Below are 23,628 nucleotides of genomic sequence, written 5' to 3' on the forward strand. Positions count from 1 at the left end.
GATGACCTGTTCTGTTCATTCCCTCTGGGGGACCCGCATTGGCCGCTGTCGGACGACAGGATACTGGACTAGATGGACCTTGGTCTGACCCAGTATGGCCCTTCTTATGTTCTTATGACTTTATTCCAGAATATTTACTCTGCCTTGGAGTTATGCTGGAATACTTAGAGTGGAATAACTACTTTGGTACAGATATGCTGGTCAGTTTCCCTTAAGGAGGGGACTGGTGGGAAAGTGACCATGTCCATTACTTTTTATGGACCTCCTCCCTTTAGCATCTCTGTCAATCTTTGCAACTGATGAGGGCAGGTTTTGGCAGATATGTGTGTGGGGTTTGGGGTTTTTTTTAAAAAAGAAAACAGAAAAGTGTTAACAGGCTGGAGCAGAAAAGGCCTCTTTAAACATTTTTAAAAGTCTTTAAAAAGCTTTCAACTAATGCTGTTCAGACTCGGTTTGATGGTTAAATCTGAGTGAGATAAAAAGCAGCCACATCTGAGACTTTTGTGGATGTTTTCGTGACACCAGCGTAAGCCATGCCTGCTCAGTGTGGCGCTCCGCCCCCTTCAAGTGGTGGCTAGGCCAGCTACAGATTGATGAGTAGATCCCTGTGTAGCTCCGCATCCAAGCCAGGAGCCCGCAAACATAGTCTTGTGGCTATAAAGCGGCGATCCGCAGATTTGCAGGGCTCTAGGGATGAGCCTGCTACAACCGCCGCTAAGAGAGGGGTGGCTTTTAGCTCAGGCAGTAGAGGCTCCCACATCAAGGTCAAGGGATCCCACGTTCGATCGTAGCCGCTGACAGCGTTACCCGAGGCCAGGGGCAGTCAATAGGCAGACCCCGGGCCAACTCCGGACCAGCAGACGCTTTTGAATGGACCTCGAGATCTTTTTATTTCCTTATGATGATCGTTATTGTTGGTTTATTTTTATTATTTTCTCTGGAGTCTGGATCTTGACTATACCTGGACCAAGAAATTTGGACCTTGGCAAAAAATAACGGATTGCCCCTGGGTGGGACGCGAGCTTCTGGAGCAGAAGGGAGGGAAAATGGAATTCAGTTTTCTAGAAGAGGGGTGCGTCTGATGCCCAGTAGATTTGCTATAGCTGAACCTTGATATTTAGCTCATTAATCTCCGGTGGGGGATGCTTTTCTGTTTTGATTTCCGGCCCTTTAAATCGGAGACTCCACCTCCTTGCACTGGATGGGCACAGTGCAGCCTGCTGGCAATGCTGCCTACTGCAGGCCACGCCTATTAAAGGAGCAGGGGTCGAGGAGCTTTTTGCAGAGTAGGGGGCTTCTCTGATGAGCACCATGCTTCCCGACTGGCTTTCCGGGCCACCTTCTCCACCTGTCACGATCGCGCATGACTTCAACATGTGGCGGGACTACCTGAACCTGTCAAAAGTTCTTGGCGAAATCATTGAGGAGCACAGAAGGGGGTCCAGGAGCCTCCTAACCTGTGAGACTGCAGATCTCTGCCTGCCAGGGACCCCCCTTCCAATGCCTCCGGGGGACGCCTCGAGCCTGAAGTCATCGGGCTGGAACAGGAGCAATGGCAGCAGCTGTCCACAAAACGGGCAGAGCAGGGCGGCCACCCCTCAGACGCCCGGCAGACTCCTATGCAACTTCTGCAGGCACAACGGGGAGTCCAAGAGGGTCTACTCCTCCCACTTGCTGAAGCAAGCCGATGGCATCGTGCTGTGTCCCATCCTGCGCAACTACGTCTGCCCGGTGTGTGGTGCCACGGGCGATGGGGCCCACACGCTGAAATACTGCCCGCACAATCAAGAGAAGCAGTCCCTCTACTGCAAAGGCGGGCGCAACTCGGCTGGCTTCATAGTGAGATGGTGAACGGCAGGGGAAGAAACCACCTCCACCCTGGGACCTTTCACCGGGGAGCCACCAGAAGGGGCTTGGAACTGAAGTCTATTTTCTACCGTTTGTTTCCGAGTTTGCGTTTCAAGTCCAGGGTGGATTTGACTCAGCCACGCAGAAAGTCGCCCTGGTTTCTTTACATCCCCACAGCAGCCTGGTTTTCGTTTCCCTGCCTTGCGGTGACTTCGGGCGGAAGAGAACCAGTGCCAACGAACCGGAAGTTTCGCAGTTTTGCCCTTGGCCTGCTAACTCATGCGGAGATTTAATTTTCAGCATTTGCAGACGAGGCAGCATCCGTCGGGGTAGATGGGTGCAAGGCTTTTGTCTTCGGTAGATTTGCTTTGTTGGAAACTTCTTTTCCCGACCAAGTGTTATTCGTTTTGTTTTACGCATCACAGGAATCACGAGGACTTTTAAATGTGAGGTTTATTTTAAAATCATGTCAGAAAAAGAACTGAATTCTAAAATATGCAGCTACATCATGTTTTAACTGATTTTGTTATTACAACACGTTGCGGGGGGGAGGGATTGTTCTCTCGGTGTTATGAGATTTGAGGGTTTGTTTATGAGAGTTATTTTTCATTAAAAAATGAAACACTCCCTTATCCCCTTTCCCTTCTGTTTAATAAACAGCACTGTTCTAGCAGCCGGTTGGGTGTTTGATCGGCTTTTCCTCTGCGTGGCTCTGGGACAGATCTCCTTTCCGGCTAGCAATCGAGGGTGAGCCCCTTGTCTCCCCGCTTTTATTCTGGGCGGCGGCTGGGAGGGAGATGCACGTGCACGGCCCCCTGCGAAGCTTTCTCAGCCCTGCACTGCTGGGGACCCCCTTGGTGGGAAGGGATTTCTGTTTCCATGGCCCCACTCCCTCTCGCACTCCCTGGAGGTTTGGGGGGATCTTGACCCCCGTCCTGCTAGAAACCAGCCTGACTCACTATCTTTCCCCCGCAAGCAAGTGAAGGGACTTGGGCCAGAAGCAGCGTCCCAGCATCCGCACACTCAGTGCTCTGGCCTGCTGTGGGCCCACTTTCCTCTTCCTCAGCGGGACCCTCTTCAGTCTCCTCTACCAGCTACAACGAGGGGGCCCCCCAGCTGCTTGGCTATGAAGCCCGATATGCCCAGAAGACCCCAACAGGAGCCCTGGCTTTGCCTCTCCCATCCCTACATGTCCCGGCCCTGCCCCCTCTGCCCTGGTGTGACCCCGCTGCCCCAAACTGGCTACTGTTTTCCAAGGGGATCGGAGGAGCAGGGCTGCTCTGGGGTTGGGCAGATGCTGAGAGGATGGCTGCTGAGGGCGGGGAGACCAAGGAGGAGGGGGAAGGCAGAGTGGGGAGCTCTGCTAGGGAGCATGGTCCCTGGAGCCTGTGCACCCCCTACTGTGATGTAGAGAACATGCCCCAGCAGAGGAGCTGAATGTGTCCTGCCACAGAGTGCCAGATTAGGGGTGGCTGCATGCATTGGAGGTAAAGATTAACGGGCGCTGGGGGGCTCAGCTGCCCCAATAGCAAGAGAGGTGTAAGGATGGGTGAGTTCTCAGGCAAGGTCTCTCACCAAAGGCTCGTAAACAAAGTAGGCAGTCATGGAATAAGAGGGAAGATCCTCTCACGGATCAGTAACTGGTTAAAAGATAGGGAACAAGGGGTAAGAATAAATGGCCAGTTTTCAGAATGGAGAGAGGTAACTAGTGGTGTCCTCCGGGGGTCTGTACTGGGACCAGCCCTATTCAACATAGTCCTAGATGATCTGGGAAAAGGGGTAAACAGTGAGGTGGCAAAATTTGCAGATGATACAAAACTGCTCTAGACAGTTAAGTCCAAAGCAGACTGTGAAGAGTTACAAAAAAGGGAGCTCACAAAACCGGGTGACTGGGCAACAAAATGGCAGATGAAATTCAATGGTGATAAATGCAAAGTAATGCACACTGGAAAACATAATCCCAACTATTCATACAAAATGATGGGGTCTAAATTAGCTGTCGCCACTCAAGAAAGAGATCTTGGGGTCATTGTGGATAGTTCCCTGAAAACATCCACTCAGCGTGCAGCGGCCGTCAAAAAAGCCAACAGAATGTTGGGAACCATTAAGGAAGGGAGAGATAATAAGACAGAAAATATCATGTTGCCTCTGTATAAATCCATGGTACGCCCACATCTTGAATACTGCGTGCAGATGTGATCGCCCCATCTCAAAAAAGATATATTGGAATTGGGAAAGGTTCAGAAAAGGGCAACAAAAATGATTAGGGGGATGGAACAGCTTGCGCATGAGGAGAGATTAATAAGACTGGGACTTTTCAGCTTGGAAAAGAGACAACTAAGGAGAGATGAGATAGAGGTCTATAAAATCATGACTGGTGTGGAGAAAGTAAATAAGGAAGTGTTATTTACTCCTTCTTGTAACACAAGAACTAGGGGTCACCCAATGAAATAAATAGGCAGATTTAAAACAAACAAAAGGAAGTCAATGCATAGTCAACCTGTGGAACTCCTTGCCAAAGGATGTTCTGAAGGCCAAGGCTATAACAGGGTTCAAAAAGGAACTAGATAAGTTCATGGAGGATAGGTCCATCAATGGCTATCAACCAGTATGGGCAGGGATGGTGCCCCTAGCCTCTGTTTGCCCGAAGCTGGGAATGGGGGATGGATCACTTGATGATGACCTGTTCTGTTTCTTCCCTCTGGAGCACCTGGCATTGGCCACTGTCGGAAGACAGGACACTGGGCTAGATGGACCTTTGGTCTGACTCAGTATGGCTGTTCTAATTTTCTGAAGGGGGTGATGGGGGTTGAGGGGTGACAGGGGTCCCTGCAAGGATGCTAGATCAGACCACAATGGGGCCAAATCCAAAGCAGCATCTCCCAAGGGAATCACCCTAAAACCTGTGATATTTCCCTAGCAAATTGCCTAGATACTGTGCTGGCCACCGCAAAGCCAGGACATCCTTGCATGTGACAGAGATGCAGGGAATGGGATGGTGGGGGAGGAAAGTGGTGCTCTGCCCCCACCACCCAAGCTCCATCTATAAGCTTCAGTTTTGCCCAGTCACTCGCTGATCTGCATGGTGTGCAGGTTTAATCAGCAGCAAAATAGTTGAGAACTGTGACCTTTTAAGGTCTCAGTTGTTAACAACTCACACAAGAGAGCTGGAGCTCCTGTTTCAGGCTGGCTGCAGACTCAGGCAGAGGTCACTGGAGCCGTTATACACTTTGAAGTTGTCTTCGGTAGCCAGGAAGGTGAGAGGCTTGTTGCTAAAGAAAGCTCAGATCTCTGAGCATACAATGGGCCTGTGATGGGGTGACAGGGCTGCTCTGGCCATGGGAATTCCCAGTGGGAAACCCCTTCTCCCCAGGGTTTACTAGCTGGGGAGCAGCCTGGTGGTGCCCTCCGGCGTATCTACCACTTCTCCCACTTTAGTGTCATCTGCACTATCTCTTATCCTGTCCCCAGTCGCGCCGCCGAGGCTGATGCTCTGATCCCGCTTTGCTTCCCAGCCCAGGGAGCCAGGACAGGGATTTAGAGGAGCGGCCCCTCGGTGAGCTCGAACTCGCAACCCCGCGCTCCAAAGCGCGCCTGGAGCTCCAGGGGCCAGGCCGGGTGCAATGCGCCGAGCAGCCACTAGAGGCCCTCGCTCTGCGGCTCCCGGCTCCCGAGAAGCAGAAACTACATTGGGACTGACGGCGAAGAACAGCCAATGATCGGGCTGGGCTGGATGAAAGAGGCGGGTTCTGAGTGGGCGGGGCTATGAGGGGGATTGGCAGCCAGTGGGGACCCAATGGAAACTCTGAGTGCTAGTCGGCGAGGGGTGGGAGGGTTCTGCGGTTGATGGACGGCCGCTGAAAACCAGTGGCCGCACAGGCTTGGGCGGAGGAGGCGGGCCTTGCTTGTGACAGACAGAGGCTTCGAGCCAATGGCCCGCCGGCGGCGGTTGGTCGGCAGCCAATGGGAGCGGAGCGGGGCGCTGGGGGGCAGGGTCCTGTCAGGGGAGGCGGCGGTTGGGCTGAGCCGGTGACCGAGGCGGTGAGTGACCCGGGCCTGTATCCCCCCCCCCCCCGTGGAGACCCCCCTGGCACGTGATCCCCCGAGCGCCCTCCCCCATAGTGCCCCCCCAGCACCGCCTCCCCCCGTGGGGATCCCCTGGTACCCCCTCCCCCATAGCGCCCCCCGCGAACTCCCCCCCGTGGAGACCACCTGGCACGTGATCCCCTGGTGCCCCCTCCCCCATAGCGCCCCCCCCCGGCACCCCTTCCCTCCGTCGGGACCCTCTGGCACGTGATCCCCCTGCATCCCTTCCCCCCGTGGGGGAGCCCCCCGGAACCTCCTCCCCCTGTGGGGATCCCCTGGCACGTGATCCCCTGGTGCCCCCTCCCCCATAGCGCCCCCCCGAACTCCCCCCCGTGGGGAGCCCCTGGCACGTGATCCCCTGGTGCCCCCTCCCCCATAGCGCCCTCCCGAACTCCCCCCCGTGGGGAGCCCCTGGCAGGTGATCCCCGAGGCCCCCCTCCCCCCGTGGGGACCCCCTGGCACATGATCCCCTGGTGCCCCCTCCCCCATAGCGCCCCCCCCCCGGAACTCCTTCCCCCCCATGGGGACTCCCTGGCATGTGACCTCCCTCCTGGTCTGTGACCTCCGGGACCCTCCACCCCCCGAGTTTCCCTCCATGCCACGGTACCACGGTTTGGGGCAGCCAGGGGTGAGGGGTGGGGTTTTTTTTGGGGGGGGGTTGACCACCTGCCCCCACATTTGCCATTGTTGGTGTTCCCCAAGAACTCGGTCCGACTCAGATGCCTTTATTTGGCCTGCTGCAAAGCTATGCTGAGCTTATCAGACGCAAGTGAAGGGGGCGGGTAGAGGGCGCACCAAAGTTACACCTGCTACGACATTTTTACTAACTCTAATAACACCCGCGTTCAGCGCGATACACGGCGTCACACGCTTCGGGATGAGCACGGTCACTTTTGGGGAGCCGGTCCCCGTACAGCCTGCTCTGTCCAGGTATAACGTTCCCGGTTCATCTCTTCCATGGGCCGTAGCACCAGCGTGCTCCTGCGTATCGTAGCTATGACAGACATCCTGACTCCAGCACGCTGCTTGTTAAGCCCCTGTTTATACTGTGGCCTTCCATGTACTTTCCTAGTCATGTCCACTAAGAAATGAGCCGTGTGGGTCAGGATGGAGCTGTGTGACAGGTGGGGGACAGTGCTGCGTGGCGGATCCCCTCTGGGCTGGTGGGAGCCAGGAGGCAGCCCGGGAGCAGCAGCTCTGCCCTTTCCGTGGTGGCATTTGCCTCCCTCTGCACCTAGTGGTGGGGCAGCAGCAGCCCTGCTTGCCTCCTCTTACCTGGCTTTGAGAGTGGGTGCAGCCATCATGGCTACAGCTCGGATGCAGCCAGCCTGTTCTCAGCTGGGAGAAGCTGCAGCCAGCTTCCTCCAAGCGTTGTCCTCCTGGGAGCAGAGGCGGCAGGGGGTTGGGAGCTCTGGCCCTTGCTGTACTGGGAGGGTGGACTCTGGTATGGAAAGAGTTGAGAACCTCTGGCATAGCCCTGTCAGCACTGCTGCTTTCCCAGCTGGACAGCGGCCCCAGCAAGCACCCAACCACTCCCTCTGCCCTAGAGCAGTGGTTCTCAAACTTTTTTTTTCGCGGACCACTTGAAAATTGCTGCGGGTCTCGGTGGAGCATTTAAGGATCTTCCCAAATGTTGTTTGTATCGTTAGCTAATTATTGTAAAGCGCTTTGGATAAAAGTGCTATATTAAAAAAAACATAATAATAATTAGTGTTTTTTGGTTCTACAAATAAAAGCACACAACTCGTATTTTAATCTCAGTAGTCTTACCTTTCTAATGTGATGGATGTGGCCTCTCTCCCCCACCACAGCAGCCCCCGAGCTGGGGCTGGGAAGGAGGGGGGTCTCGCCCTCTTCCCCCACCACAGCAGCCCCTGAGCTGGGGCTGGGAAGGAGAGAAGTCTCTCCCTCTCTCCCCCACCCTTCATTCTCTTGTGTGCGGTCACCCAGGCATGCACCTTAGAGGGAACTATCCATGAACCACCTGAATGGAGCTTGCAGACCACAGTTTGAGAACCTCTGTCCTAGAGCATTGGGTCAGTGCAGTTGCATCAGGCTGTGTTGCAGGGTGGTGAAGCACTGGAATAAATTGCCTGGGGAGGTTGTGGAATCTCCATCATTGGGGATTTTTAAGAGCAGGTTGGACAAACACCTGTCGGGGTGATCTGTATAATACTTAGTCCTGCCTTGATTGCAGGGGACAGGACTAGATGACTTCTCGAGGGCCCTTCCCATCCTGTGATTCTATACTGCCGGTAACGGGATCTGCAGTGCCATTGCTGTCACTTCCCCGGACCAGCGGTGGGAGCTATAGTACAGTCAGACAACACAGTTTGAAAAACACCTGAGCCCTGCCTGGGCTACAGCGCTCGCTGTCGGGGAACTCTGCTCCCCAGTGCACGTGCGCGGTGGTTCTTATCTACGTTGTCGCTGCGCCTGCTCATGGGCTTGGCCTGTGCATCCTGCTGGTAAACAGAATTGTAGATTTTGTGGCCAGAAAGGACCATTCTGTTCATCCAGTGTGACTTCCTGCCGAGCCCCAGCTGGAGCATCGCACCCCCAGTAATCTCTGTATCAAGCCCACCATTTCGGTGTGCGCTACAGCAGATCTTTCAAGAAGATACCCACGCTTGATTAAAAGACCCCAAGTGATGGAGAATCTCTCCTGTCTCTGGGTCTGTTGTCCCAGTGAGTAGTTAACTTCCTTGTTAAAAGATTGTGCCTTATTTCTAGCCTGAATTTGTCCAGCTTCAGCTTCAGCCACTGGATCTCGGGCTGCCTTTGTCAACTGGTATACAGAGCTGCCTGCTCTCAGAGATCTCTTCCCCTTGGAGGTGCCGACCACCAGGGTCAAGTCACCGCTTAATCTTGGATTAAACAGATTGAGCTTCCTTCGGGCTTGTCTGCACTTGGAAACTTACTGAAATACTGATTCTGGAGTAGTGACTTTGGTGTAAATCCCCATGTGGACACTCGTATTCTGGAATAAGAGTGGATTAAGATATATTGGAATAAGGCATTTGTATTTTGGAAACAAAAGTGTTGATGGGGAGACTTATATTCAAATAACTACACCAGAAGAGCTATTTCGGTGAGTGTCCCTGCATAGAGAAGCCCTTAATCTTTTGCTATGAGGCAGGTTCCCCAGATCTGGAAACAGTCCAGCAGCTCTCTTCTGAACCCTCTCCAATTTGTGAGCATCCTTTTGGTCTCACTAAAGCCAAAGACGTCACCTAGAGAGACTACACCTTGCTAGTCCCCTGCTTACACCTCCCAGGATCACGGTCACCTTGTTAGTGGAGTAGGCTGTACACGCCCAGTGACAGGACAGTCCGGGGCTCGTGTGTGTTATCTGAACAGGCCGAGTCTTTGCGGAAAGCGCTCTGGATCTGAGGGATGGAATTCCCCAGCATGGGGTACTCTGCCATGGGTGGCTGGAGCAAGTCCTGAACTAACAGAGGAAGGAGACAGGCACACAGGCCCAGCTAGGCCTGAAATCTGATCCGTTCCCAGGGGATAGTGTAACTTGCAGTGTGGTGCTGTAGGGGCTGCTGCCCCTCAGTCCCGACCCTGTTCCCTGACTCAGTTGCTGCTATCCCAGCCTTGGGCTCCCCCCCCCCCCCCCCCGGAGTTCTGCCAGTGCCCCTCAGGCCCAATCTGTAGCCACCTGTGCCCAAGCCCTGGGCTCCCTCCATGCCCTTCAATCCTGACCCACATTCCCCCCCAGCATCCCAGCCCTGGGCTCCCTTCATTGCCAATGCCCCACAATGCTGACCCGCAGCCTTGGGCTTCGCCACTCTCCTCATGCTTCTCATTCCCACCCCACAGCCCCCCGGGCTCCTGAGTGTCAATCCCAATTCCTGTGAACTCCCTCTCCGGCCGCAGGGTTGCCTGGGAACGCAGGGCCTGAGCACTGAGGGCTCACCATGGCCAAGCTGCAGGGGCTTCAGGCTGACTACGTCTTCCGCGGAACGGAGCACGTTGTGAGGATGACCGTGAACGGGAGCGTCCTGGAAGTGGAAGTGGAGGACCGGCTCACCACCGATCAGTGGAGAGGAGAATTTGACGCTGCCTGTGAGTGTCCTGCCAAGCCCATTACATGGGTCACCCCCTGTGAGGGCTGTATCAGCTGGGGGAGGGAGCAACAAGGGCCAGGCGACTGGGAGTTCAGGACTCCTGGATTCTATCCCCAGCCGCGGGAGGGGTGTCGTGGCTAGTGGTTAGAGCAGGGGGGCTGGGAGTCCAGGACTCCTGGGTTCTATCCCCAACTCTGAGAGGGAGTGGGGTCTAGTGGATAGAGCAGGGGAGTGTCTAGGACTCTTGGGTTTCCTTCCAGTTCCCAGAAGAAGTGCAGTCCAGTGGTACGCTCAGAGGGCTGGGAGTCCCAGACTCCTGGGGGGAGCTGAGCCTGACCTTGCCTGACAAGGGTCTCTCCCTGTTTCATTTGCTCCCAGTCATTGAAGATTTAACTCACAAGACCGGGAACTTCAAGCAGTTTGGGATCTTCTGCAGCATGCTGGAGTCTGCCCTGAGCCAGGTGAGGCCTGCAGAGCTCATGGCTAACATTCCCCCGGGGCACATGCACCTGGCCCAAGGGCAATGGGAGAAGGGGATCTGGGCTGCCACGGGTCTCACTGGACAGCTTACTAGGAGCCCAAGGGTCCCTCCTGTTCTGTGGAAAAATGGAGCTGGCTGTAACAGCCAGCTGCCTCGCATGCCCACCCCATCCCGCTGGACTGCTGTCACTCGCTCTAGTGCAGAGTGGCATGGTGGGAGCTGTCCTCTTTCGGGGCAGCCCCATGGCCAGCCACACTCTATCACCACCTCCCTCACCGTGAGTGCAGCATGAAGGGCTGGGCTGGTGCGTCCCTCTGAGTCAGCACGTCTCCACTCCCCCCCGCAGAGCAGTGAGTCGGTCACCTTAGACCTCCTCACCTACACTGACCTGGAGGCGCTGAGGAGCCGGAAGATTGGGGTGGGCCCGAGGCACGCGCCCTCGGCTTCCAAGTCCTCGCTGCTGAGCTCCAAGCGCTATCTCATCCTCATCTACTCCGTCGAGTTTGACAGGTAAGGGCAGCTCGGAGCGGCGGGTGGACTAGGAAGACAGCAGCAGCTTGGGCTTAGTGGTGGATCATCCAGTGAAGGCCTCTCTCAGTGCAACACCTTGGCCAAAACGGCTGACGCAGTCCTGGGCTGCATCACCAGGGGGATCTCACGTAGGAGCAGAGAGGGTATTTTCCCTCTGGATTTAGCTCTGATGCGATCGCTGCTGGGATCCCGAGTCCCTCTCTGGTGTCCGCAACTCGAGAAGGATGTTGATAAATCGAGAGAGGTCAGAGAAGAGCCACAAGAATGCCTGAAGGCTTAGAAACCCTGCCTTATAGTGAGAGACTCCAGGAGCTCCATCTGTTTCGCCTAACAAAGAGAAGGTTAATGGTGACTTGATCCCAGTCTTATCGGTACCTACCTGGGGAACAAATATTTGTTCAGGACTCTTCAAGGTAGCAGACAGAGGTCTTACAGGATCCAATGGCTGGAAGCTGAAGCTAGACAAATTCAGGCTGGAAATCAGGCTCAAAGTGTTAACCGTAATTAGCCATTGGAACAGCTTGGCAAGGGTCATGGTGGAGTCTCCATCCCTGGCAATTTTCAGTCATAGTTGGATGTTAGAATCATAGAGTCATAGAATATCAGGATTGGAAGGGACCTCAGGAGGTATCTAGTCCAACCCCCTGCTCGAAGCAGGACCAAGTCCCAGTTAAATCATCCCAGCCAGGGCTTTGTCAAGCCTGACCTTAAAAACCTCTAAGGAAGGAGATTCTACCACCTCCCTAGGTAACGCATTCCAGTGTTTCACCACCCTCCTAGTGAAAAAGTTTTTCCTAATATCCAATCTAAACCTCCCCCATTGCAACTTGAGACCATTACTCCTCGTTCTGTCATCTGCTACCATTGAGAACAGTCTAGAGCCATCCTCTTTGGAACCCCCTTTCAGGTAGTTGAAAGCAGCTATCAAATCCCCCCTCATTCTTCTCTTCTGCAGACTAAACAATCCCAGCTCCCTCAGCCTCTCCTCATAACTCATGTGTTCCAGACCCCTAATCATTTTTGTTGCCCTTCGCTGGACTCTCTCCAATTTATCCACATCCTTCTTGCAGTGTGGGGCCCAAAACTGGACACAGTACTCCAGATGAGGCCTCACCAGTGTCGAATAGAGGGGAACGATCACGTCCCTCGATCTGCTCGCTATGCCCCTACGTATACATCCCAAAATGCCATTGGCCTTCTTGGCAACAAGGGCACACTGCTGCCTCATATCCAGCTTCTCGTCCACTGTCACCCCTAGGTCCTTTTCCGCAGAACTGCTGCCTAGCCATGTTTGTCAGAGAGATCTGCTCTAGGTCAAAGCGGAATTAATTCAGGGCAGGTCTCTGGCTGGGTTAACTAGGGGGTCAGATTAACAGCAGAAGGGACCACTGTGATCTTCTAGTCTAATTAATTCTAGCTATTAATCTAACGGGAGGGGAGGGGTGATAGAGGGGGATGTGTAGCCATGTGACTGTAGCAACCTCAGGGCACGGGCTGATCCCAGCTGCCCCTGCCTCTTGCTTTTCCACAGGATCCACTACCCGCTCCCGTTGCCCTATGTGGGCAAGCCAGACCCTGTAGCGCTGCAGAAGGTCATCAGGGAGCTGAAGGAGGAGCTGGCCGTGCTGAAGGCCAAACCAGGCAGGGATTTCCGGGATGCGGAGATCCGCCGGCTGCGGGACGAGTGAGTGAGGGGAGGGACAGGGTGACGGGCGCCTCGGCGTTGAGCTGATTCCTCCCCCCAAGGCTGTCTCGAGCACCTGCCCCTGTGGACTACTTGGGGCACAGTCAGCTGTCCCAGCCGATCCACTATGCAAACGAGAATACCAGCTCCATGCTTCAGACTGACACTAAGGGAGGAGAGAGGTCTGGGTATTACTACAGAGGGCCTGGGAGCCAGGACTCCTGGGTTCTGTTCTGGGCTCTGCCACTGACTCACTGGGTGACCTGGAGTAAACCACGTCTCTCCGTGACTCAGTTTCCCCTCTGTAAAACGGGACTTATCTTCTCATCTCAGCGGGTCTAAGTGTGAATTAATGTTTGTCCAGTGCTCTGAGGTCTGCTGCCATGAGGGGATTCGCTATGTACAGTAAGCGTCATGTGTCACAGTGCCTCCTACTGGCAGTGCTGATCCCCTGCCCCCTTCTCTGCCCTGCGAGCCGCTGTGCCCCCTGACCCCTGCCTGTGCGTGTCTCTGCCTCCCCAGGCTGGGCCGGGTGCTGGAGGAGAAGCAGGAGGTGGAGTCGGCCCTGCTCGGGCTGCAGGAGGAGCTGAAGCTCTGCAGCAAGAGCAGCGCCGGGAAGGAGGTGAAGATCCTGAAGAAGATTGTCCAGAGCCTGGAGGAGGAGCTGCTGAAGGAGCGAACCAAGCACCAGCGAGCGGCCAGCAAGCGCCTGCAGGAGAACCGGCAGCTGGCTGACGAGGTGGGGTAGTGAACCCCTCGGCTGGGCCCTGGCACCAGTGTAACCCCCCCTCCGTCCCCATTTAGGTGATGGTGTAACAGCATTGCCCAGGTAGGGCCCGCACCCAACCTGACACTGGTGTGACAGCCTCCCCACACGCCTCCTGGTGCGACAGCCCGTTTTCTCTCCCTCCGGCCCTTCCCCCAGTGCTGGTGTGACATCGCCCCCCATAGACGAGAAGTCAGGACTCCAAATTCCTCAGATGTGGAGCTAGAGCTTCCTAAAGGCGAAGATCTGAAGGAGAGACGACCCTTAGTGGAAGCAGCATGGGAGGGGAGTGGGGTCTAGTCGTCAGAGCAGGGGGCTGGGAATTAGGACTCCTGGGTCCTAGCTCCTGCTCTGGGAGGGAAGTGAGGTTGGAGCAGGGGGGCTGGGAGCTAGGGCTCCTGGGTTCTAAACCTGACTCTGCCACTGACTCATTTTGTGGCCTTAGGCAAGTTGCTACCACTCTCCGTGCCTCGGTTATCTTTTTTACAGTTCAAACATTTGTAATAAAAAATAGTATCAAGTATTTGTATTCTGTGCTGTAACTGAAATCAATATATTTGAAAATGTAGAAAACATCCACAAATATTTAAATAAATGGTATTCTATTATTGTTTAACAGTGGGATTAAAACTTCGATTAATTTTTTTAAAATCGTTTGACAGCCCTAGTAATAATTATTACCGTGAGATCTTACATAGCACCGTATACCCGACAATTCCAAAGCCCTTGACTCTCTATACAGGGCTCACTTGCCCACCACTGAAATGCAGCCACCTCTGGGGTGGACCATGGCAGCTGTTTAACACAACATCATGGCACCCCAGTTCAGGGCAGGAAGTGAAGGGGAACGTTGCTGGCAATCATGTAGCCCTGCCCAGATTCCATTGTCTGTCTGCGCTGCAAGACTGTCTTTTGGGTCGATTTCCTGGGCCCGTTCCAGAGCATGTCCAGCAGCTGAAGGAATGAGATTTCTTCCCCTTCCTTGCAGCTGGCGGAGGTGAAAGCATCGGAGAGGAGCCTCCGGGTCCGAGTGAAGAGTCTGACCAATGAGCTGGCCTTATACAAGAAAGGGTGAGTGACGCCAGCTGCTCTAGGCTGGATCAGGACCCTAGGCGGGGTTGAAGGAGAGGCTTTTCATTCACCTGTCTAAGGATCCCGGCCCCTCTGTTGATACTCGAGCCCAGGTTTTGCCCACTGGCCTTTAAATACTGGTCCCCTGGTATTAGCGGATCGCTGATGCTACAGAGGAAGGATCAAACCCCCATAATGCATCTGGCCAGTTGTGCGATGCTGGAAGATTCCTTCTCGTACTCTGCAGGGATTGTAATATGTCCTGACGCATGAGATCTCCTGCTAGGAGACAGGGTAAGGAGGATGGGGGACATCAGTCCTTACCCACGGCTGTCTTGAAGGGTCAGTGGGGCTTCGGCAGGGCAGAGCCAGCCCTGGTGGCTGCATCTTTTTGATGGCACCTAGGGACACAGAATGTAGGTCATGTTTGTGAGCTGGGGGATTGTGTCCTGGAAAGCAGTCACTCTGAAAAGCATCAAGGGGCCATGGTGGGAACCAGCTAACCAGGAGCTCCCAGGGCGATGCTGGGGCTAAGCGGGGAGCATGACCCTTGGTGGTATAAGGGGTGGGGATATTGAGGAGGAGTGGGGTGGCAGTGCTATGTCTGTATCCAGCATTAGCGAGCCCATCACTGGAGCATGGGTCCCGTTCTGGTGTCCGCACATCCAAAAGGATGCTGCAAAATTAAACAGGATTCAGAAGGAGCCATGAGGACGAGCCGAGGGCTGGAAAACCTGCCTGTGAGCATGAGATCTGTGTGCTGGATCTGTTTAGTTTATCCCCGAGATGGTTCAGAGGTGACGCGATCCCGGTTTGTCAGCACCTCCCTGGGCAGGTGTGACAAGCCTCTGGGGTTCCCAGAGCTGTAAATTACTGTGTTACCCCTCTCGGCCTCAGCAAATGGGAGCTTTGCCGCTGCCAAACTGTGTTAGCTCCCGGGCACGCTGGCATGTCTGCCCCACCGGCAAACTCACCCGGGCCCTGCCAGTGATCCCCATTCCCAAGTTCCCCAGAGACGTCTCTCTGCAGCGCCCCCTTCCTCCTTACTGTCATGCTCACAAAACCGAACCAAGCTCGCTGCTCCTTTAAAGAGCCCGTCCACAGCCGCTGGTTACCTTAATGGGGTTAACAAATCCTCTGTTTCAATCCAAGCTCTGAGCTGGGTTATGGGAAAAGTAAAACAGGTGCATTAAGAAAAGGACACCAGTTTAAGGGATACCAAGTCTAAGGCATAAAGACACAAATGGTTACAAACAAACAGAAGTAAGAATACACTTCTAAGGCTTCAGTCTAACTTAAGCCATGAGAGTGCTTTGTTCAAAGACGTTGTCTTCCTTCAGCCTGGCTTCCCGAGTTCCCTCCCCGGCCTGTTAGAGCCCAGTAAACCTTGGAAACGTGCTCTTCGCGAGTAAGCCCAGACCCCTTTCTCTGCTGGGGCCTAGGTGTCAGGCTGTCTTCTCCCTGCTCGTTAGCTTTGTTTACCTTATATGTAAATGACCGTGTGTTGCCTTTGCCTGGCCACCAGGCTGGTCAGACAAGCAAATACACGTTCCTTTGTTTAGGGCAGATTAGGTTTATGCGTTGCTTGCCGAACGCATTTTCGGAAATCTAATGCACTTTGATAACCCTTCGTGCCCCCACCACGCCCTGGTTTTCAGGACCAGCGTGTTACCGTTTGTGCGTGATGTCCCATGGCACCATTTAGACACAGATCATCTGGTCTGTGCAGTGAGTTTGTCAGGGCTGGCGAGAGCTGCCGGCACAGAGCAGTGAACCTGTGGCACGGGGGGAATTTCTGAGAGGGGAGGCTCTTCAATCCAGCAGACAAAGGCAGAACAAGATCAATGGCTGGAGCTGAAGCTAGGCAGATTCAGGCTTGGAATAAGGTGCCAGTGTTTACCCGGGAGGGGAATTGACCATTGGAACCACTGACCCAGTGATGGGGATAGGGAGTGCTCCAGGGCTTGGAGTCTTTCACTGACATTGGATATCTCTGCTGTGGCTCGACTGTCAGATCTGGGCTGGATGCAGGGATACCTAGGGGGATTCTGTGGCCAGTGTGAGGCAGGAGGCCAGATTGGATGACCCGAACAGGCCTGTCTGTCCTTCACATCTAGGACTCTGACTGCTCCCTCCTGTTTTTCCAGGCGCTTGACCCCCACCGGCCCATCCCCTCAGAACCGATCGGCGTCCTCCCGTGGCTTCAGTCACGCTGCCCCGGGCCGGAGCAGCGCTGCGGCCGTGGCCCGAGAGGAGCGACGCTCCACCTCCAGGGAGCGCTCCAACTCCCGGGAGTGTGGCGGGGCCTGGCCAGTGAACCGGCCACGCTCCACGTCCAGAGAAGGGCGTGGCGGGAGCCAGACCCGACTCCCTCGCCAGTCACCATCACCCACAGGTGAAGGGGTAGGAGAGGAGCCATTGGGCGGGTCCCCTGCCCAGATCACAGGGCCTGGGGACCCTAGGTTGTCCTTCCCAGTCTCCGACAGAGATGTCTCCAAGCAAGGTCCCCTCCCCCCCAGTTCCTGCAGCTGAATGCTGAGCAGTTTGGAGGGGTGGGGAAGGGTCTACCCAGCCCTTCTCCTCGAGGTGGCTGGTTCTGAGCCACTTCTCACTGTGATGACCAGCGTGCCGGGCCTTGGTCCCCAGTGTGACATGAGATTTGGGGGCCTGGGGCCTCAGCCCAGTTCTTAGCCAGCCGGCGTGGGGTCCACCTCAGGCAGCCCCAGTCAGCAGCCTCGGCCGAGAGCTGAATAGACCAGGGGGACCAAACACCTGTCTTGCCCCATCAAGGTGGGGAGGGGACTGTGTTGGGCAGGGCTGCCGTTGCCCGTGCTGTGCCCATTCTGGGAGGGGAGACCATCCATCCCCAGGGCTCTCGTTTACTCACCCTGCACTGCGGGGTGATCAGATCTCAGGGGTGGCAGCAGCACCCCCTGCCCTTGGCACCCCTACCCCACCCCCATCTTGGATCCCAGGCAAGGCGGCAGCAGCCCCTCCCACCCCCCCGTCTCAGATCCCAGGTGTGGCAGCAGCAGCCCCCGCCCTTGACCCCACTGCCGGTCTCCCCTTTCCCAGGCACCCGGCCGCCGCGCTTCGACCCCACGGCCTTTGTGAAGGCCAAAGAGCGGAAGCAGAAGGAGGCTGAACTGAAAAAGTAAGTCGTCCCCCCACCTCCTCCCAGAAGATCAGGGTGTCCCTGGGGGGTGTTCGGGGCCACGTGTTTCCACCTCTAGTCGCCGCGTTCAGTGGCCCCTGTGCTGCCTGGGAAGTGGACTCTTGCCAGCGCTCTGGTGGGCGCTGCCCCCCCCGAATCTGAGCCCTTCCGCCGTCCTCGGGGAGGGCAGGGTGTGGGAGCCACAAGGGTGAATCAGGAGGCATTGACACGGCTCCCGTGGCAGGAACGCCATCTGAAACCCACCGAGATCTTAGAGCCCCAGGGCCCGTTTAAGGATTCCGGCTGGTTTAGCAAGGGCCGTGGCAGCAGCTTCGGGGTCCCAGCCCTCTGCTTCCCTGCGGTCCCCTTCCCTTCCTGCCACGAGCTGCGTGCCTGCTGCACCCAAGAGGTGGCTGCATTTCAGGGGCAGGCAGCCCGTTTTGGCAAGGACGCTTCAGGTCGCGAGATGCCGGCTTCTGCACATAACCCTCTTCCCTTGGGCGCAGCCAGCGACGGATCCGGCGGGGCGCGGGTGATGCACCGCCCGGCAGCTGGGGCCGCTCCCACTCCCGGGGCCTGGCAGCCTTCAGCAGAGACAGCCTGGGCAGGAGTCGCGGACGCAGCTCGTCGGGTACGTCCCGGGACCAGGAATGTCTCCGGGGTGGGATACTGCACTGGGCTTGCCACTGCCTGGGAGCCCCATGGCCACATCCCCCAGCCCCTGGGCCGTCCCTTCTCCGGGGACCAGCTGATCAAGGCTGGAGCGGGTACTGGGAAAGCCCATGCTAGACGCAAACTTCCCCAGTGGGGTGCATTGTAAGAGTGCGTGTGTGGGGGAGGGTTTGGGGGCGGGGACGCTGGGCTCTGGAGATCCCCCTGCCAGGACTGAGCTCCCCTTTACTGTCTCTCACTCCCACAGTGGAGAGCTTCCGCAGCCAGCGCTCTTCAGCAAGCTCGGGCAGCGAAGTGGATGATTACTCCGAGCCGGTACCCCTAAGGTAACGAAATCACAATCTGCTACTGGGACAGGGAGAGCAGGGGGGCTGGGTTCTCTCCTTGGCTCTGGGAGGGGAGCGGGATCTAGTGGTTAGAGCAGGGGGGCTGGAAGCCAGGACCCCTGGGTTCTATCCCAGCTCTGCCACTTACTTGCTTTGGCAAGTCATTTTGACCCAGCTTTTGAGACGTGATCTCTGCTTTGGGGCCTGATTATTGGAGGGTCGAGCAGCAGCAGCTCCCATTGCCTCCGTCTGGCACGCAGGCCACTCAGCACTTCAGCACGCCATGCTCAGGGGCGCCGAGGGTGGGCACCCGCATTTGGAGGCCTCTCTTGGAAGCTGGGCCAGGCCCTCCCGGCGGGTGGGAGCTGGTGGCTGTGGGGACTCCTGAGATGCCAGAGACTAGAGATTGATGCCTGGGGGTACGGGAGCTGGCTTACCCTGGAGCTGCAACGGTGGGGCCCTGGTGCCGCATAGGGAGGTGTCTGAGTGGCACGACTCCCCTCAGGGACAAGTGCCTGGCCTCTCCATCACAGCGCACCCCTGCTAGCCACGGGAGCAGGGATCCGAGCCGGCTGCTGCCCGGTGCTGCAGGCTGCTAACTGGCGGAGCGCTGCCCCATCACCGCGGCCTTCTTCCCTCTCTCTCCGGCAGGGGCAGGCGGCGGGCACCCAGAGGCAGGAAGCCCTTGAGTTCCTCCTCCTGGAACGGCCCCACCGGGGTAAGTGGTTCTTTGTCCCCTGTCAGGGCGCCTCTCAACTAGCCTGGGTGGGAGGTAAGCCAGGGCCTGGTGGGACACGGGCCCCATTGCGCCGCCCTGGCTGTGCCGCAGCCCCCAGGCCCTCCGGGCAGCAGGCATCTTGCTCCAGATCCCTGTGTGCATGAGGCGAAGGTGGGGGCTCTCAGGGCTGGTGTGGCCTGTTCTCTATGGGGGCAAAGCCCATGCTGGAGCCCATGCTGAGAGCCACTGGCTGAGGACATGATTCCTCACAGCTCCATGGCGTGCTCCAGCCAGAGGGGGGCGACGTGGAGACAACGGGTTCCCTTTCCCTCCTGCAGGAAGCCAGCTCAGGGCTCCAAGTCGCCGCCCGTCAGGAGAGGCTGGGGCCGTGGGGGGCGCCGGGGTCTCCCTCCCCACCCAGCTGCCACGAGGCAGTCCCTCTGCCTTCAGTGCTAAATGACCTGGAGTAGGTCGGAGAGCACTGGGCGAATCTGGGAGGGGGAGGGGCTGTGATGAGGGAGGGGCCGAGTGGTTAAAGTGGGGGTTGGGTGCCTGGTCTCCTGGGGTCTAGCCTCAGCTGTAGGAGGGGAGCGGGGTCTCATGATTAGATCAGGGGGCCAGGACTCCTGGGTTCTATCCCTGGCTCTGGGAGGGGAGTGGGGTCTCGTGGTTCGAGCAGGGGGGCTGGGAGCCAGGACACCTGGAGGCTGTTCCCACCTCTGCCGCTGACTGGCTGCGGTCCAGAGCCCAGGTGTCCCATTTTCCCTGCACCCTGGGAATAAATGTGTCAGCAGGGAATGGGACTCTGCCCCAGTCAGTTTGCTTTCGTCTCGGACAGCCCTGGTAATTCCTGGCTGAAGTGGGGCGCTGGCGGGGACGGGGTGGGGGTGGGAGTGGGGGAACCAGCTGGGAGACGACCCTGCAGCTTTCTCCTCTCCCTGCAGGCTCCTCGAGCGGATGCCGGCCGCAGGAAACGCCTGGCCAGCACCCCCACCGCGAGCAAGCGAGCGGATAAAGGTGAGCTGGGCTGTGCTGCAGAGTGTGGGCTCAGCAGGGGGCGCTCTCCCCTCGCAGTCTGGGCTGACCCCAGGGCCCCGTCATGGCACGAGCAGTTGCCCTGCTGCTTAGACGTCCTGTCATCTGGATGCCTCGTTTCACTCAGTTTGTCCCCACCACGGTTACGGAGGCCTCTGGCCCTTTTCCCATGAGCAGGACTCCTAGCCCCAGAGTGCTGCCAAATTCCATGTGCCTTGGAGCTTCAACTGGACAAGCTACTTTCATTCCCACCCCCGATATAAACAGCTGCCACGCTCCACCCCAGAGGTGGCTGCATTTCAGCAGCGGGCAAATCCTCCTGGAGCAGCCCACGGTTCTCTGCAGACTATGGGGGAGGGATAGCTCAGTGGTTTGAGCATTGGCCTGCTAAACCCAGGGTTATGAGCTCAATCTTTGAGGGGGCCATTTAGGGATCTGGGGCAAAAATTGGGGATTGGTCCTGCTTTGAGCAGGGGGTTGGACTTACATGACCTCCTGAGGTCCCTTCCAACCCTGATATTCTGTGGTACGGTTTCTTTGATCCCTGCACACATGCCCCGTCTTCCCCCAAACCTTTCCTCCCTCAGAAGTTCCCTCCCCATACCCAGCTTCTCTCTGCCTGGCCTTGAGCCCTCTGATGCTGCTCACAGGGCCGGAGAGAGGTTCCCTGTTGAGCGGTTCCCCACTCCTGAGGCTATGGCGTTCATGGTCCCGGCTCACCAGGAGACCGGGGACTAGAGTGTGGGGCTGGCCCGGTGATCGCAGGGCCCAGCCAACGAATGCTCGTCTCCTCCGACAGAGAACCTGTATGATGAGCCGTCGGCCGACCTGTCTGAGATCGACGCCCGGCTGCAGGCCCTGCAGGAGTACATGAACAACCTGGACACCAGGACGTAGCCAGTGGAGTCTGGGAGGGGGAGGGCGGGCACGTGGCCCAGGCTCGGAGCCCTCCACATTGCTTGCAGGGGGGCCTGGAGAGGTGGGCCAAGCAACCAGGCCTTGGAGCCCTCCCTCCCTTGGAGCTCCCATGGGCCAAGCCAAGACCTCTCTCTCCCACAGGGACCGTTTGCGCTGCTGTCTCTGGGCAGGACAGGGCTCTACTCCAGGCTGGACAATAGAAGATTAGCAAGGTGGATATTTGGGAGCGGGGGCTCAGGATCTTAGTTCCCCCATAGCTTGTTCCCATCAGAAATCCCCACCCCCCCCGGGCTGGACAGAAGGCAGGTGGCTTTGTAGTTGTACCCAAGTAGCCCAGGAGCAAAGGATCATGGGACATTTCCTCCTGGGAGTGACTCCCTTCGCATTGGTGGCAGCTAGGAGGCGCCTGCCCCACTGTGGCTTGTGGATTTCTGACCCCCTCTGGGAAGGGGAAGGCCACTGCGGAGTGGAGGGTCCTATGGAGATCTCAACAGGCTGATGGGACCCTCTTCTAGCCCCCCCAACCCCACCTTCTCTCTCCTGTTTAGCTCAGTTTTAGCAGCCTGACGCGGGGAGGCTGGAATCCTGCAATCGGTGGGGGAAAGGGGGCAGCTTCTTAACACGCAGGCCAAGCAAGCTCCAGACAGGGACAGCACTTCCCTGCTTCTGTGGCACGGTCTGATCTTGCCAAGCCCTCTCCCTGCACCAGCTGCTCCTAGCTAACCACGTCCCACCACGGCAGCCGAGAGGGTAGGATGCCTTGCGGCCAGTTTGCCTGCCTAGGCGAGCAGGCTGCCCTGCGCTCAATCCCCTGCTCTGAGCACCCGGGAGAGAGCGAGCAGGGAGAGGCACCAGCCTCCGGCTCCTTGAGCTGGTCGTGCCTGGAGGCAGTGAAACGAGCGAGCTAGTGTTCAGTCTCTGGCTGTTCCAGCAACTTAACTGCTTTTAACGTTGGTGCGTGAAATCTCCCGTGTCTGAGCGGCTGGGGGAGCGTCTCCTGTGCTCCCCCTCATCTGGTTTCATGGCAGCACACGGGGCTTCAGGAGACCTTTGGCCATTGCTCCCTCAGCTGCTCTAAGCCTCCTGCCTGGTTGATGGGCCTGGAGGAGCCTTGGACCAGCTCAGCGCTGGGCATTCAGTTGTTGGAGCTAAAAGCCCCATGCCTCAGCAGCCCTGTCTGGTCCCCCCACTTCTCCGGTTCACTCCACGAACAAGCCAGTAGCGGCATCCACGGTTAATCCGGCAGTGCTGGCCCCTGAGCGTATCTGGTTCCTCTCAGCGCCCCAGTGGGCGGCAGGTGTTTGTGTTGTGATCCTGTGTGCGCCCCATCCCCTTACATGGTGTTGCTCTGCTGTGTTGTGTGATGATCCCTGTTGTAAATAAACCTTTCTAACTTCTCGCCGGCTGCTGATCCCCTCCCGTGCCTCTGCTCCACCCTGCGCCAGCGATGGTGGGGATGGAATTTGGCTCATGCCACCGAAGCCCCGTCCCTTGAGCCAAAGGAGAATCGCCATCAGCTGGGAACAGTAGAGGGGATGTGACACACAACAGGCTAGTTTTCGTTCCACTTACGCGTCTGCAGAGAATGTGAGGGCTAGTGAAGGTAAAAGGCCTGGAGCCCAAAACGCAGTGAGCCTCCAGCCTGTCTCAGCCTGTCTTGTGGGGGTGTAAGTCAGTCTCCGCGGCTGTGGTTTTGTGATAGGGATGCAGGCTTTGAACCACCATCCTCTTGCCTGGCTCCGTGTTACTGAGAAACCTGCCGCCTAGCGAGACACCAAAGAAGCTCGATCGATTTAGTTTAGCCAAGGGACAGTTCGGAGGTGACTTGGTTTCCCAGTTTGTCTGCACTCCATGGGGAGGAGATTTCTGAGAGTAGAAGGCTCCTCAACCCAGCAGACAAAGGTAAAATGGGATCCAATGATGGGAGCTGACATAAGACAAATGCAGAGTGGAAATAAGGTGCAAATTTTTAATAATGAGGGTGAATAACCATTGGAGCAATTCCTCGGGGGGGGAGGGGGGATTTCTCCATCACTTGGATTCTCTCCATCAAGACTGAACACGTCTCAACATTCAGCCTTAGCTCGACCCCCAGCTAGGGGCTGGCTGCTGGAATGGCTGGGTTGGGGTTCTCCGGCCTGGGTGATCACCGGTTGTCTTTCTGGCCGTGGTCTGTGCCCTCCTTTATTTCAGATACCGCAGAGCAGCAGTGGCTAGCGATGGCCGAGCTGGGCTGGGCCTGAGAGGGCAGCAGGGTGTGGC

The 23,628-nt window shown here is 56.8% G+C and overlaps 2 protein-coding genes across 5 annotated transcripts; both read left to right on the forward strand.

The window, feature by feature from the left end:
- Nucleotides 1-1,046: 1,046 nt before the first annotated feature.
- NANOS2 (nanos C2HC-type zinc finger 2) lies at nt 1,047-1,851 on the forward strand. Its single transcript, XM_007070980.3, has one exon. The coding sequence runs from the start codon at nt 1,303-1,305 to the stop codon at nt 1,849-1,851; it is 549 nt and encodes a 182-aa protein (XP_007071042.3). The 5' UTR covers nt 1,047-1,302.
- Nucleotides 1,852-5,765: 3,914 nt separating this feature from the next.
- CCDC61 (coiled-coil domain containing 61) lies at nt 5,766-22,764 on the forward strand. 4 transcript variants are annotated; one of them, XM_037884552.2, is made up of 14 exons: nt 5,766-5,889; nt 9,820-10,008; nt 10,389-10,471; nt 10,838-11,001; nt 12,554-12,706; nt 13,229-13,445; nt 14,461-14,543; nt 16,691-16,938; nt 17,619-17,697; nt 18,204-18,328; nt 18,617-18,695; nt 19,347-19,413; nt 20,358-20,430; nt 21,248-22,764. In XM_037884552.2, the coding sequence occupies exons 2-14, from the start codon at nt 9,861-9,863 to the stop codon at nt 21,343-21,345; spliced, it is 1,617 nt and encodes a 538-aa protein (XP_037740480.1). In that variant the 5' UTR covers nt 5,766-5,889; nt 9,820-9,860; the 3' UTR covers nt 21,346-22,764. The 4 variants fall into 4 exon arrangements, with proteins under 4 accessions (XP_037740480.1, XP_043390640.1, XP_037740481.1 ...); XM_043534705.1 differs by having other exon boundaries at nt 5,803-5,889; nt 18,617-18,694; nt 19,343-19,413; XM_037884553.2 differs by having other exon boundaries at nt 5,845-5,889; nt 9,763-10,008.
- The last annotated feature ends 864 nt before the right edge of the window (nt 22,765-23,628 follow it).

This window comes from Chelonia mydas, chromosome 23 (assembly GCF_015237465.2).
Source record: "Chelonia mydas isolate rCheMyd1 chromosome 23, rCheMyd1.pri.v2, whole genome shotgun sequence".
Taxonomy (NCBI): domain Eukaryota; kingdom Metazoa; phylum Chordata; order Testudines; family Cheloniidae; genus Chelonia; species Chelonia mydas.

Excerpts from the sequence above, each read along its gene's own strand:
- NANOS2 (XM_007070980.3), top strand. The coding sequence starts at position 1,303 with ATGAGCACCATGCTTCCCGACTGGCTTTCCGGGCCACCTTCTCCACCT.
- CCDC61 (XM_043534705.1), top strand. The coding sequence starts at position 9,861 with ATGGCCAAGCTGCAGGGGCTTCAGGCTGACTACGTCTTCCGCGGAACG. Across the intron at positions 12,707-13,228 it reads ATCCGCCGGCTGCGGGACGA|GCTGGGCCGGGTGCTGGAGG; the intron begins GTGAGTGAGGGG and ends CTGCCTCCCCAG. Across the intron at positions 16,939-17,618 it reads CCAGTCACCATCACCCACAG|GCACCCGGCCGCCGCGCTTC; the intron begins GTGAAGGGGTAG and ends CCCCTTTCCCAG.